Source organism: Ochotona princeps, chromosome 11, assembly GCF_030435755.1.
Source record: "Ochotona princeps isolate mOchPri1 chromosome 11, mOchPri1.hap1, whole genome shotgun sequence".
NCBI classification, from domain to species: Eukaryota; Metazoa; Chordata; class Mammalia; order Lagomorpha; family Ochotonidae; genus Ochotona; species Ochotona princeps.
In genome coordinates this window covers 24,926,303-24,940,581 of record NC_080842.1, presented here as the reverse complement: position 1 = coordinate 24,940,581, position 14,279 = coordinate 24,926,303, and the positions used below count along the sequence as shown (strand labels likewise).

At 46.0% G+C, this 14,279-nt stretch overlaps 1 protein-coding gene across 1 annotated transcript in view; it reads right to left on the bottom strand.

The window, feature by feature from the left end:
- ENPP6 (ectonucleotide pyrophosphatase/phosphodiesterase 6) overlaps positions 1-14,279 on the bottom strand; it is a 92,656-nt gene that overhangs the window by 19,724 nt on the left and 58,653 nt on the right. The window contains exons 3-5 of the mRNA XM_004579260.2: positions 14,135-14,246; positions 4,753-4,894; positions 3,909-4,088 (exon numbers count right to left, since the gene is read on the bottom strand). Coding sequence (XP_004579317.1) covers positions 3,909-4,088; positions 4,753-4,894; positions 14,135-14,246 — 434 coding nt within the window. The remainder of the gene's footprint in view (positions 1-3,908; positions 4,089-4,752; positions 4,895-14,134; positions 14,247-14,279) is intronic.

Genomic DNA, 14,279 nt, shown 5'->3' with positions numbered 1-14,279 from the left:
CCAACTGAAGAAATTCTCAAAACACCTGATAGATTTGACTGCATTAAAATGAGAAGCAGCTGTATCCCTCAGGAGATTGGCATGTTTATCTAATAAGGCTAGAAATATTAATAGAAACTCTAAGAAATGAACCTACATTGCAGGAGTTTAATGAAAGAACCCTCGAACTTATGCTTGTAAGCATGTGGAAAACTATATACTGCAAAATGGAATAGTCCAAGTGCCCAGCAACTGTGGAAGGCCCAGAGGAATCCCAGTGTGGCTCTGCAGTGGAATATTACCTTGCAATGAAGATGAATGAGCAACAGAATCGCAGCTACACATGCAGGCAAAATAACTACTCAGATCTCAGTTTGAGAGGGGGTCAACATGCTAATCCACCATCCTGTGGCACCAGCATTTCTTATGGGTGCCAGTTCAGCTGCTCTGCTTCCCATCCAGCTCCCTGTTTGTAGCCTGGGGAAACAGTGGAGGATAACCCAAGTCCTTGAGCCTCTGAACCCAGGTGGAAGACCTGGAAGAGGCTCCTGACTTTGGATCAGCTCAGCTCTGGCCATGGTGGCCGTTTGGGAGAGTAACCAGTGGGTGGAAGACCTTCTCTGTCTCTTCTTCTTCCTGGAAATCTGCCTTTCCAATTAAGAAAAAAGTGAACTACAGAGGAACTCAGACTATGGCATAGCAAAATGCTGGCAATCCCATAGTCGAGTGGAGTTCAAGCCCCAGGTGCTCCATTTGTAATCTAGCTTTCTGCTGATGCATCTGGAATAGCAGTGGAAGATGGCCCAAGTACTTGGTTCCCTAATACCCATGTGGGAGAGCAGGATGTAACCAGTCAATGAAAGATTTCCCTCTCTCTCTCTCCCCTCTGTTGTTCTTTCAAATAAGCAAGTAAACAAACAAATAAAATATTGTTAAAAGAAAAAAATGAAATCTGGGTTATTCCTGTCATATTATATTCTAGTGCCTACAAAACTAAAATACAGATTTATGTAATTATGAAAAGAAGCAGCAACTCAAAATTTAGGACTGGCACCCTGGCGCAATGGATAAAGCTGATGCCTACACTGCTGGCACCCCATATGGGTGTCAGCTGCATTCTTGGCTGTTCTACTTCTGATCTAGCTCCCTGCTAATGTGCCTGGGAAAATCAGCAGAGGCTGGTCGAAGTGCCTTTGTCTATGCTACCCATGTCATTGACCTGGATGAAACTCTACAGCTCCAGCTGCTGCAGTCATTGGAGGAGTTAATCAGCATATAAAAGATCTCTGTCTTTTTGTGTCTGTCCCTCTCCCTATTCCCTCTGCGCCATAACTCTGACTTTAAAATAAATAATATTTGAAAAAATATTTGGGACAGTGACTTATTTTTCTAAAGATATATTTATTTTTGTCGCAAAGTCAGATATGTACAGAGAGGAGGAAAGACAGAGAGAAACATCTTCTGTCCGATGCTTCACTCCCCAAGTGACTGCAATGGCTAGTGCTGCGCTGATCTGAAGCCAGGAACCCAGATCCTCTTCTGGGTCGCCCACGTGGGTGCAGGGTCCCAAGGCCTTGGGTTGTTCTCGACTGCTTTCCCAGGCCACAAGCAGGGAGCTGGATGGGAACTGGAGCTGTCGGGATTAGAACTGGTACCTATATGGGATCCCAGCGTGTTCAAGATGAGCACATCAGCTGCTAGGCCACTGTGCTGGGCCCATAGTGGCTTCTTCTAAGGGAGTAGCAAAGGTGACGGGGTCCGGGAAGGACACACAGGAATTATTCCAAGGACTGAGAAGGTTCCATTTTTTAAATATGTAAGGAATATCAGGCTTCTGTCATAACACTATATTCCCCTTATATATTTTATAATAATTCTTATATATGTCCTCAATAACTAATACATTTCTGTAATCTATTTACATCAAAATGCTATAGCCAAAATTAAAAGGCAAATGAAAAATTGGCCTACCTAATGCTAAAAGTCACATAGATCAAAGAAAAAGGATTTTTTTTTTAACTTGACCTAGACAGCATGTTTTACCTACACGTGGATCTTAAAAGTACTAGTAATTGGTTGCCATTAATTCTGTTGCTAATTTCATGATGAAGTTGTAAACTTGGCATATGATTTCCATATTTAACGGTGTCTTGAATATTATGGCTAAAACTAAAATCAATTTTTGGCTTGCTGCCTTCTAAACAGATTCCTGCCTATAACCGTATACCATTGAGCTTATCTTATCAACTCAACTCTGAAAACAAGTTTGTCTTTAGGCTGTTTAGTAGGAGGTTTCTGACAGCCCTGTGAGTTATGGTTTCCCCTCTAAGAAAACCCAGAGGAAAGCAAGGGCACATGTGCAGAAAGACTTGGGATAACTGAAAAATCCAGTCCACAAAGAGGTCTTACAAGCTGTTGTGTCCATCACTTGACAAACTGTCACCGAAACACAGCCCCATCCCTGAGTAAGTCACCAGCTGCTCTGGGCTGCTCTGGGCTGCTAGCAAGCCTAGACTGAGAGCACCATGTTGGAGGTGCTCCCCTCCAGCCCCCGCTCCTAAGCTGTTGATACCCAAGCACTCTGGAGCTTGCACACACCCATGTGCCAACTTGGAGGCAAAGCCTGGCTTCCCTGCCAAGGGAAACAGAACTTCTTTTCAAGACCCAGCCAAAGTGTAAAATATTCTGAGATTGTCTAGGGAGTTCATGGGGGAAGATGTATAAGCGAATTCAGAACCTCCACCTCCTGAGACGGGGAATTGGAGAATCCGGTAAGGCAGAGAGCAGAGGTATGGTGGGTGACTGGACTCCTCACTCCAGGAGCAGGTTCTTAAGCTTGAGCAGGCAAGATGAAGGCAAGTCTTCTCTAGGGACCAATGTGACCAGACCCCTGTCTGAACTGGACTCATCAGTGTGGCTATGGCCTGAGGCCCTTTTCTGCTTTTGTGGTTGCCACTCCCCTTAATCCCTCTACTGGCTCTCAGCCCCATCTGCACCCCCTTCTCCCCCTGATCCCCATCAGTTTTGTCTGAGAGTGAGCAGAAGCCACCAGACTTGTGGGGAGGGCACAGGGCACACCGGGAGGGACCCAGCCTTCAGCCAGAGGTGTCAGGTGTCAGGGGCAGGATGTTGCTCCCTGCTTTCTCAGGTTGGTTTAACGAGAACTGTCAGCTGTAATTACTCAACAGTGATTGATAAGGATAGGACTAATGATCTTGGGGTGCAGACTTCCTGGAGGGTAGAGCAAAGAGAAGAGCTGCGTCCCTCACCTTCACCCTGTCCTAGCAACCCATGCATGTACCTGCACGGTCTTTGCAGGAACCCTGTGTGCCTCTGTGAGCTCCTTAGTGCCTGGCAGCAGCCTCAGTCACATTTCCATACTCAGGGAGAGAGAAGGAGCGGGGGCCAGAGAAGAATGCTTACTGGGTTACTGGTGGTTAGCAAGGCTGCGATTTGGAGCTAAGCCATGTGGCTCCTGAGATAAGGAGCAGACCCCATGGTATGCAAAGTCTGTCCTTTGCTTTCTTCTTATCTCCAGCCCCTGGAGGAAAGGATTAGACAGGGCAGCTGCCTCCAGAGAGAATGTGTTAGGTCTGCACCCTCATTTGCCTAGGCAGGGCCACTGAAAAAAAGAACCCTCCCGAACGCTAACTTACACATCCTTTGTATCAATGAATCTTCATAAAATTCAATTCATTATGCCCATTGCTGAGGAGGAAAAACAGAGTTGGGGAGGTAAAACACTCAACGCAGTCGCTGTGCCACTAGGTGTAGGACCAGCAGGGTCATGTGCCTGTGATGTCCAAGACCGCCTTCCCGCCACACCCTGTGCTCGGATCTGCAGACTGCAGGGAACCTGCACAGTGCAAAGCGGATTGTGGGAGAACCCAGCGCTCCACGTCCCGCTGCGGAGGGGTTTCTTGCCTCACCTCAGAGTGCTTGCCGGGAGCGGGCCACAGGCTTACGACAGGGCCCCTGTCCTTGGCTTGTTGCAGGTCGTCCAGGCTGATGTACTGGTTCAGCTCGATCACTTTGTCCATCCAGAAGATGTCTGTCATTCCGTGATCTGAGAAAATGATGACATTCAGGTCATCCTGCAGGTCCCGCTCCTGTGGGGGGAGGGGGAGCAAAGGCAGTGGTTACCACAGCAACGCAGAGGGGGGAGCTTGGCACTTAGAAACTCCCCAAGGAGGTGCTGTGTGAACCCCGGAACTGGAGAACAGATACCGTCTCCATTCTGAATGCGTTGATCCACCCAGATGGGACAGAGCTTAAAATCACCACCATCAGATCACTGCCCCACCCCACTGAGACGGGGTGGGCATGCTCAAGGTTCACTCTCTGTCTTCACTTCCTTTTACCCTTTCAACAATTGTGCACTGTAGGTAGAAATTTTTTGCTTGCCCCTAATGCAGGTGTAAGAAAATACAGCATAGGAGAATCAACAAAGCAAAAATACACATCTCCCTCCAAACTCACCCCAAACCAGAAAACAGACAAAAACAGAACTAGATCTGGCTATCAGGTGCCCACCACGCTTGTTCTAAGCCTCATTAGGACTCCACAGAACTGGGCCATGTCCCCAGCCAAGCCAGGTAGTGTTGCACATCTAGGAAGTGACAGTCCCACTGGCCACTGAGCGAGGCAGCTCCTGGTGCCTCCAGAGGCACTGTTGGAAGAAGATTCCTCTAAGCCTCACGGAGGCCTAGTATACAGCTAGCGGTGCGGGGAGTGCTGGATAAGGGCAGGCAGCGGGTGTATGCCTCGAGTCACCTGGATCCACTGGGTCATGTACTTCAGGACAGTGTCCACAGCCTTGAGTGCGTCCTTTCTCTGAGTGGATGAAGGGCCGTAGTGGTGGCCTTCCACATCGATGCGCTCATGGTATATGGCGGCCAGGTCAGCCCGGCCACTCCTGCAGGGAGCAAGGTGAAAGACAGGTGAGGGAGTTGTCCACAGCCTGCTCAGTGACAAGCCACCAGTTCTCTGGGCAGGCATGGGTTTAGTTGAGCCCCATGGGCTGAGTTGAGCTGGCATCTCCAGCCAAACAAGGTGGGATCCCCAAGGAGGATGAAGGGCACTAGGTTAACACCAACTGCCTCTTGAGAAGGGAAGTTGACAGCATGTGTGTTTGTCACTCCCCAAAGGCCATTTGGCATCACCCTTCATGCCCCACAGAGTTGTGAGATGTGACCACAAAGGACCATTCTGAGAGCTGCACTCTTGCACCTGTTGTCACCAGAGAGTTAGACAGCCAAGAAGCAGCCATCTGGGTATGTCCCACTCCAGAATTGGCACATGGTTTGACAAAACAAAACAAAACAAACCTCTGAGTAAAATGCTAAACTGTGGAGCAAGCCAAAGGGCAGAAATAAGCCATGGTTCACCACACCAACAGACAAGTGTCTGGGTCCCTGCGTCCACAGATGCCACCGGGATCCACTCTCCCTGGGGTACCTCAAGGGGCAGCTCCAAAGTAGACACAGAGTGACTTCCATGAGCCCAGGAAGCCAAGGAGATGATGGGGAAAATTCAAGCAGTATAGCTCTCCAAGCTAGGTAACAAAGATGGTGTTCAGGGGTGTAGGGTGTTGTAAAATGTGGTCTATTTCCTTCCCACCATGTCTCCCAAAAGCACGACCCTTCTCTGCTCTGGCTTTGCCCACAACCTCCCTGTAAACAGATCAGAACAACGATTATGATGATGATGGAGGTGGTGGTCACTGACAAAAGTTGAAAAAAAAATGGAAGAAATATGAACATAAACTTCTCCGGAGTTTGCAAGGTTAACAAACTAATTGATTGATGTTCTTGGCCTATTGCCTTATTTTTCTTTAAAAACTATCTTTTAAAGATGCACACACATGCCTGAGGTGGTATGGCTTCCACTCATGTAGCCTCCTTGAACTTGGAGACTGAGAGCATGCTTGGAGCCTCAGTGCCTGTGTATTGCCAGTTCAGGAGCTGGGTAAAGGCTTATGGTCATTAGGAGGGCTTGGTTTGCCCACATGGAGCTGAGCAGCCCCTTCCCTTCCTGCAGGTTTTTAGCAAAGCCTGCCTCCTCCAGGGCACTTCCTCTGATACCCCAAGGTTTGAAGGAGAGGAGCCCCTGGTCCCTCTTAGCCTCTGCAGAAGCACTTCTGGCCTGTGGATTTTATTTTGTTCATTCAAAAATGGATTTCGATCAATATTACAAAGTTAGATGTCCCTTTTTAAAGACTTAGTTATCTAAAAGGCAAAGTAACAGGGGGTGGGGTGGTAGGAGAGATCTTCCATCTGCTGGTTCACTCCCCAAATGGTTGCAATGGCCAGGCCTGGACAAGGAGGAAGCCAGAAGCTTGGAGCACCATTGGAGTCTGCCATGTGGGTGCAGGGCTCTCAGCACTTGGGCTGCATGCTGCTGTTCTCCCAGGCACAGTTAGCAGGGAAGTGAATCAGCAGCAAAGTGCTTGGAAATCAAAGTCGGTGGTGTTGTCTTGCATGCAGTGGCTTAAAGCACCATGCTATGATGCTGTATCTGGCCTGTGAGTTTCCACACTGAGCTGCGCTGGCCCATTTGTATGTCTGTGTCTGTCTATGAAAGGTGGGATTCTTTTACCTTAGGAGTGACTGTTCATTTTCCATTATGCCTCTGCTTTAACCTAACAGCATATAGTAGGGGCTCTATAACTGACTGATAAATGTGTGGTGACACTGAGTACTCAAAAAACAATATGTCCCGTAGGTCAAGTATCCTGCTCAGGGATTTTACATACATCATCTTAGTTCATCTTTCAAACAACCCTAAAAAATTGGAGACTTCACAACAGATGCTGGCATCTGTTAATAAGAGTCGAGTCAGGATTTGAACTGAGAACCAGCTGACTTTAAGCCTATGAACACAGTCACAGGATCCTGTTAGAGAACTTATCAGCCCACAGTTTGTTCAGCTTCACTCATCTTTTGCAAACAGCTCTCATTTGTTCACAAGAACTCCAACAACCCCTAGCAAGCAGGGTGTGAGAAAGACAGACACAGTGCAATGAAAAAGAATTGCAGTCACTCCTCAAGACACAGGGTCTATGTCTGGGGGCTGAATGTCCCCCCGGTCCAGAGCTGGGTGATGAGTGTCCTCAGAGCGAGCACTGGAAGATTTCTCCCAATGAGGAAGTGACCCTAAGAGTGTTTGTGAAGTTACCACTTACAGTTTCCAGGGCACTCTGGTTTTAAGTAATGTAAAATCTCTGAATGTTCTTTTTCCTATTTGAGCAAAACCAAGTGGCTGTTCAGGAATGAGCCCCATGGCCACCCTTCCCCCCAAGGTTGGGTGGTTATTTAGGGGTTTCTGATGTGATCACTCTTCATTTTTGCTAATGTGGGGATGATTAATGCAAACTTCCTCTTCATCCATAGGCAGAGCAGAACATCAAGTCATTTTAGGGCCCCACAGGTGTGTAGGTGGGGGGGGGGTCAGTGTTCACACCAGGTAATGGCATTTCCATGCATCAACAGAAATGTTTTGAGGCCCACTTTCATTACACAGATGGGGCTCAAGGTGTTTCCTGCAGCATTGTATTTGAACATAGCAGACCCACTGGAAAATCTATCCTTTAGCTATGTCTCAGACCTGATGTGATTTGTGTGCTTGCATGTTTAGCTTTCCAGACGTGTGGGCACAGTGTCTTATCTGCTTAGGTATCCAGAGCTAGTATAGGAAATTGCCCATCTAATACAGGGCTGAGTTTCTTCAGATAGGTGGTTTCACTGATGAGGTTCACTGTGGCATTCAACTTCACTGCCATGCTCCTGGGTTCCATCAGACACCTCACATAATGCAGCACTCACTGGTTTCTTTAGGCCTGTGTGATCAGGAAGCGTGTAAGGATCACAATTGATTGCAGGTTTAGTGTCAGCCGCACATGCCAGGAATGCTGCATGCAAATTGCTTGCAATGGAAGGATTACGCAGGTGCCTTTTGTGGAAGGTTGAAGCCCCATTGATTCATATGGGACTGAGGTCGGGCACAGAGCTGCTGCCTGTCTGGAGCTGAACTGACAAATTCTTGGTGGCCAGCTGGTTTCCACATGGATCTGGTATCCATCACAGATCAGTTCATTTGGAATGGATTGGGTCGGTGAGGAGAGATGGGTGGAAATGCCTGTGGATCTGCTCTTGGCCATTTAGAACTCTGAGGTTCAGGAATCATGCCAGAAGGACATGTGGTCATCAGCCCAGTTCCTTAAGAGCTGCGAGGGTCCCAGAGCTCAGGGAGGTTGCAGGGATACCCAAGTCAGTCACCACCTCATGATCGTATCCAGATTTCTCTGACATGTAAAATGTTTTAATGTCACATTCATTTTCCTTACTTGAAGTGGGTTGGAAATAGAGACTTACAAGTAAAATGATTTAAAGGAAAGGTTGGTTATTTCTGTTTAAAAAATAATTAAAAACTTTGAAATAAGTCCCTCTCATGATTATCTTTTTCTATGCTATATTAGAATAGTGTCTAACAAGTTGCTTAAGAGCATAAGACTTGATAACCATGCACTGGTGCTCAGTCTCGGTATTGAGTTGTTAGCTATTAAGGAAAATAACTTTTATCTGAGACAGGAGTCCCTCAAATTGTAGCTTCATTATTCTCTATAGTACAGAGCATCTATGCATCTGATGATAATCAGAATCCGCCATTTTCCATCCTTCATTTCTGTGTGTGTATGTGGGGGGTGATACTCTTCCTTTAACCAGCTTATCTCCTGATTGTCTTAGTAATTCACTACATTGGGACTTGGGCCTAATTATATAAAGATGTAGTGAGTCTGTGACAAAGTTTTCATTTTGAAAATTACCCTTGGGTTCAAATTTGGGCTTTTCCTATCTTGAAAGTTTCAGATGAATGGCACAAACATCTCCAAACTTCAACTTCCCCATCTGGACAACCTACTCTCAGAGTTATGTTAGGTATACAATGAGATGATGTTTGTAAATCTCTTGACACAGGGCAAAAAAGGAGAGAAGAGGAAGAGATGCTTGCCATCTCTCTTTACCTTCCAGATGGCCCTAAATTGCTTTTCCTGAGTTGCCTACAATGCTGGGAGGAGACCCTGGTCTCTGCAGAAGCCTGGCCTGCATTCTCTCCCCTTCTTGCTTTCACTGGGAGGAGGGGAGCCAAGGCCAGGATATTTACAGTGGTTTCTTGGTAGTTGATGAAAAGAGTTCTCTTTCCCCAGGCCCTCTGTCAATACCAGTGACCACTGATTCTGCGATCCTGAAGGAACACCTTTGGGGCTGATGCCAACAGCCTGGAATGTGACTAAGAACATCATCTCTTATCATCATTCACATAGTCCAGTTACTTCCTGATCAGTTCCTTGTTGAGGCTACAGAGTACACTTACCAAAATCAGCCTAGAAGTGCCTGGCCCTATGCAGGCAGTCTGGGCTGCCTACAGCTGCTCCCCTGCACCCTCTGCCACTTGCTGCAGATGTTCCTTAAAGCTTATTGCAGTCTGAACACCATGTTTCTTTTTTAATTTTATTTTTTTCCTGTCAATAGAACCGTGAATATCCTACATCCGAGTCTAGGCAGCGGGCCAAGTAATGTGGATCACAAGCTATTTTCTTATTGGACAGGCAAGGTGCTAGAGGGCAGGCTGCTGCCTATGAGTTCCTGGGGTGGTGGCAGGGTGAAGACAGTGCCAGTGACCAGGACTGCAGCATGCATGAAACACTGAGCAGGCTGTGGAGACCACCAATGCCAAGAGAGCGTCCTCGGCGTTCTCTTCCAGTGTGGTTGTGCCTCAGGGCACCTTGGAAGTGTGGGCATAGAAGGCTGCAGCACGGGCATTGGTGCGTTGGTGGTGTCTTATCTTCAGGGACTATGTTCAGAGACCTCCAGGGAGTGCTGGGGCTGCACACAGTCCCCAACCCTGTTCATAAATACTTTTTCCAAACAGCACCCACGAGCTACGTCAAAACGTTTGTGCAAAAAAAAAAAAAATGCAATGCAAAGAAATTCATTTTGTAGCAAGAAGTTTTGAAATCCAAGCATAGCTTTGTTTTCAAAATATACATTTTCAGTGAACTTTTTACACTCATGATAAACTTTAACTTATAAATTAGTCACAGTGAGTGATCACTAACATTAACTCGTAATAAAATAGGACAGTTGTCATAATATGCTCTAATAAAAGTTATGTGAATGTGGTCTCTCAAAATATGAAATTTTCCTTTTAATAATTTTAGCCTGCAATTGACCCTGAGCAAATGAAATCTTGGGATGTGAACCATGAATAAGAAGAGGCTGTGAGAGTTTCCAATCACTTGGCACTGCAGAAAGGCACCCGGAGCCCAAGTCCTGAGGGAAGAGTTTCACCTCCTACCTGCCTATGTGATACAGCGCAAAGCATCTAACTACCAGAGTCAGTGGTGTCCTTGTAAGATGGGGAGAACATCTACATCATGATGGCTGCAACAACCAGGTGGGTTGGCTGAAATACAGTCCTCTGACACATCGCTAGCAGACAGTATTAAACATGTCAATTCCCTTCCCCTTCTCCTCTCCTCTATGCTAAAAAAATTTCCTGAATTCAAAGGTCACTTCTTGCAATAGAACTTAATGGAAGCCAATGCTATGGCACACCAGGTTAAATCCCTGCTTATGGTGCAGCATACCAGCACTGGCTTGAGTCTTGGATGATCCGCTTTTGCTCCAGCTCCTGGGAAGGCAGCAAAAGGTGGCCCAAGTACTTGGGCCTCTGTCACCCCTGTGGAGGACATGGATGGAGTTTCTGACTCCTGCCTTCAGCCTAGCCTAGCCCCAGCTATTGCAGGCATTCAGAGGAGTAAATCAGCTGATGGAAGCTCGCTCGCTCGCTCTCTCTCTCTCTCTCTCTCCCTCTCTCTCTCTCTGACTCTGCTGCTCACTTTGTTTCCAATAAATAAATGAGTCTTAAAAAGGTGAAGCTTTATACCTGGACAGACAGTGTCTAGATCCATCGCGGATGACAAATCATCACTTGGCCAACAGGCACATGCAGCTTCTTGACAGACTGCACTCTGCTGAAATATCCCGTGGATAGGAATCTGAACTCCCTCTCCTGCTAAACCTTATTCCAGGTCCCATTGTCCCTGCTTCTCCAACAGCAATAAAATGCAGACACTCTGTGACTTGGGCAGATGTGTGTCTTGGGGCACTCAGGTGTGGAAACTGTAAATGCCCTTCACATTGTAGCTGGGAATTTGAGATAGAGCTGAACTGAAACCAAGAGGTGATCTGTAGAGTTTTACATTCCCTCCTCCATTGAGAGCTCTCTAAAGGAAAGATAGTGATGCCCCTTTTCCTAAAAGCACATACCAAGAGGCTTAATGATTTCCCTGAACCTCATTTCTGCAGATAAGCTTCTACACATGAAGCAGTCTTAATTGGTTTAGATTATGCTAGACTGTATGTCTCCTTCATAAACCTCGCTCCTGAATAGTGTATAGATTGGCTTTTTAAAAAAATATACATGTGGGCCCACAGCCATCAGTTCTTTATTCCACTTTGTAAGGTCACAAGACATGTTCCAATAATGCTCAGATGAGTCAAAGGAGGTACTCCCATTTGGGGGAGGGAAGACCTAAATCCGTTGTCTCTCATAGGTAACATCACCTGGTCTATTTTTGTCTCAATCATTTCTAAATTTATTCTGTTATTTTTAAAGAAAAAGATTTATTTCTTTATCTGGACATCAGAGTTGGAGAGCAGGAGAGACAGAGAGAGAGAGAGAGAGAGAAGCCAATGTCAGAAGACAGAAGCTTTCTCCTGGTCTCCCAAGTGGGTAGCAGTGGCTCAAACACTTGAGTCGTCTTCTGCTGACTATTCCAGGGAGCTGGATTGGAAGTAGAATGGCCAAAATATCAGCTGGTGCCGTATGGGATGCCTGTGTCTCAAGGCATGGCTTTCTCTACTGCACCACAATGTCAGCCCTGTATCTCTCATTTCCAGTGCTGACTAGTTACAGCTCTGCTGGGTCTCCATTTTCCCATTTGCTGTTCAATGGGATTCTTTTCTGGTGAGCATGTTAGCTCTGCAAGAACAAAGACCCCTCCAGCTATGTTGTATTGGTTCAATCCTGCCAGATCTTCACTGCCCAACTCCTGGATCATCATTCCTATTATAGACTAGATGTACATTATCTGATGGGGCTTGAGTACATCTGTGTATGCCTATACTATGGACAGTGTTGAAATGGGCAGTGTGGCAGCACTGGGACACAGTATATGGGCCTCCAGTTCTTCATGGCATCCTCTTCAGGGAGCCCAGTGCCTTTGCTAGTAACAGACATTCCAAGTAACAATAACAGAAAAACCCTCGCCATTTCTAATTGTACTCTAAGATAAAGACATCATTCCCTGGGTTTTTCTGTGCTTTTTCCACATTGGTTCAAAAGAAAATCTTTTGAACAAATAGAACCTAACACTTTTTTCCCAGCATTGTGCATTCTTGTGTCCTTCAAGACAGGGACATCAGCTTGTCGGTCAGCCTGACACAAGATTCTCCTACCTGTGTTCCTACCGGTGAATCAGTGGATGTCATTATCGTGACATACCAATCAGCTGTAAAGGCAAGATAAAGGTGGAAAGGATTACATTGCCAGGCTGTTAGGTTATTTGGAGGGTGGATTATTTCCAGTGACCAAAATTTTTGTATTTGGCATGGAAAAAAAGATGTAAGAATGGCTAGCATTTTGGATATGATGCAGGCAACAGTGGTTAGACGCAGAACTCCTCCAATGTTCCCACCCTGCTCATGTGCTGTGCTTGCTGGGCAGATTCTGCTTTGCTTGCACAAACTAGGCTGCAACACAATATTCCAGCTTGTCAGGAGTGTGGTTTGTCAGTGCTCATGGAAAAGAAAAAGAGAACAGCATTGGTGGGAGCCAGGATCACATAACACTCATGATTTACTGAGCACGTGAAGTATATTTATTTAAGGGTTACTTCCCCCAACTCTACCAACTCTCTCTCCCCATAAAGAAAAAAAAAACATTAAAATTTTAAAATATATTACCTTTCTGTATGCATGTATTTGAGAACCTACTTTTTTGTCCAATCTATCGATCAGAGCATGAGTGTTGTGAGTCTCCAAGGACCCTGGTAGTGAGTTTTACGCAAGTGGAATCATTCTAAGAGTTGGCACTGACAGGGGTGTCATTTTCTCCTTGGATTACTCTGTGGGGGAGACTGTAGATCACCCCAGTCAATGATTGTGGCAGGAGAGGAAGTGGCCACAGAATGGGCGATATAATTGGTGATCTCTGCATCAGAGGCACTCTTGGCCCATTCATGTGATTACTTCTAGTCAACTTCTAGTCATTTGAATATCATCATAGCTCCTGGAGTGTGGAAACCAAGTTTCTTCTCGTGTCCAGAAAGATTCTGCCTTTGTTTCTACTCTCAGATCACTCTCTTTCATCTTTACCCACCCTGGAAAGACAAGGTGACCTTAAGCCCATCCCTGGAAACTTGAGATCCTTTCCTCTGCTCACTGCCGTAACTCACACCCTTAGCTTGTGTTTTCTTGGTTTTGATGCATTCCCACTGGTTTCTCACACTGCTGTCCACTTTAAGTGCCTCCTGAGACTGACTAGGGAGTCTCCTGATATGAGTTCTCAATCAGATCTTCAGATTCGTGTGTGCTTTTCAGGATATCATTACTAGTTTTTACACCTTTCAGACTGTGTCATTGCCCCACATAGGAAAGAGAAGGTTCTGTATCCAATACAGTGCCTTGTATGTTTGCAAGCAAGTGATAGAATAGGCACTTACGTGACTCCAGATTTTCCTTTTGTGCCAAATACTTACTAATATCTTTGAAATACAGTTGCTCACTAAATCATTATTAGGGAAAAGTTGACATTTATATTGCATCTCCATCATCCAACACTGTATCAAAGTAGGTCCCAGACTCCCAAGAATCTTCATGCACTCAATTCAACCTTTCCAAAGACTGCCTCTGCCTCAACTCCTTCTGCAGTTACACCCAGCTCATGGTTAGTGGTCACCACACAAGAGGCTCAGCGAGTCTCTGAGATGTCTTTTCAACTACACCAAGTTGTCTTCATTCTTTCTAGGATTGGCTATTTGCTCCAGAAACAAGACAGAACATTGATGTGGCAAAAAATTTGGCACACTTACTTGAATGAATCAAGAGCATCACTGATTGCATTGGCAAAATTGATATCAGTTGGCACATTCTTATATTCTAAGCAGTAGGTAGGTCTGACACCCAGAATCTCAACCTCACAGCCTATAAAGGAAAAACATGGTAAAGAGTTATGCT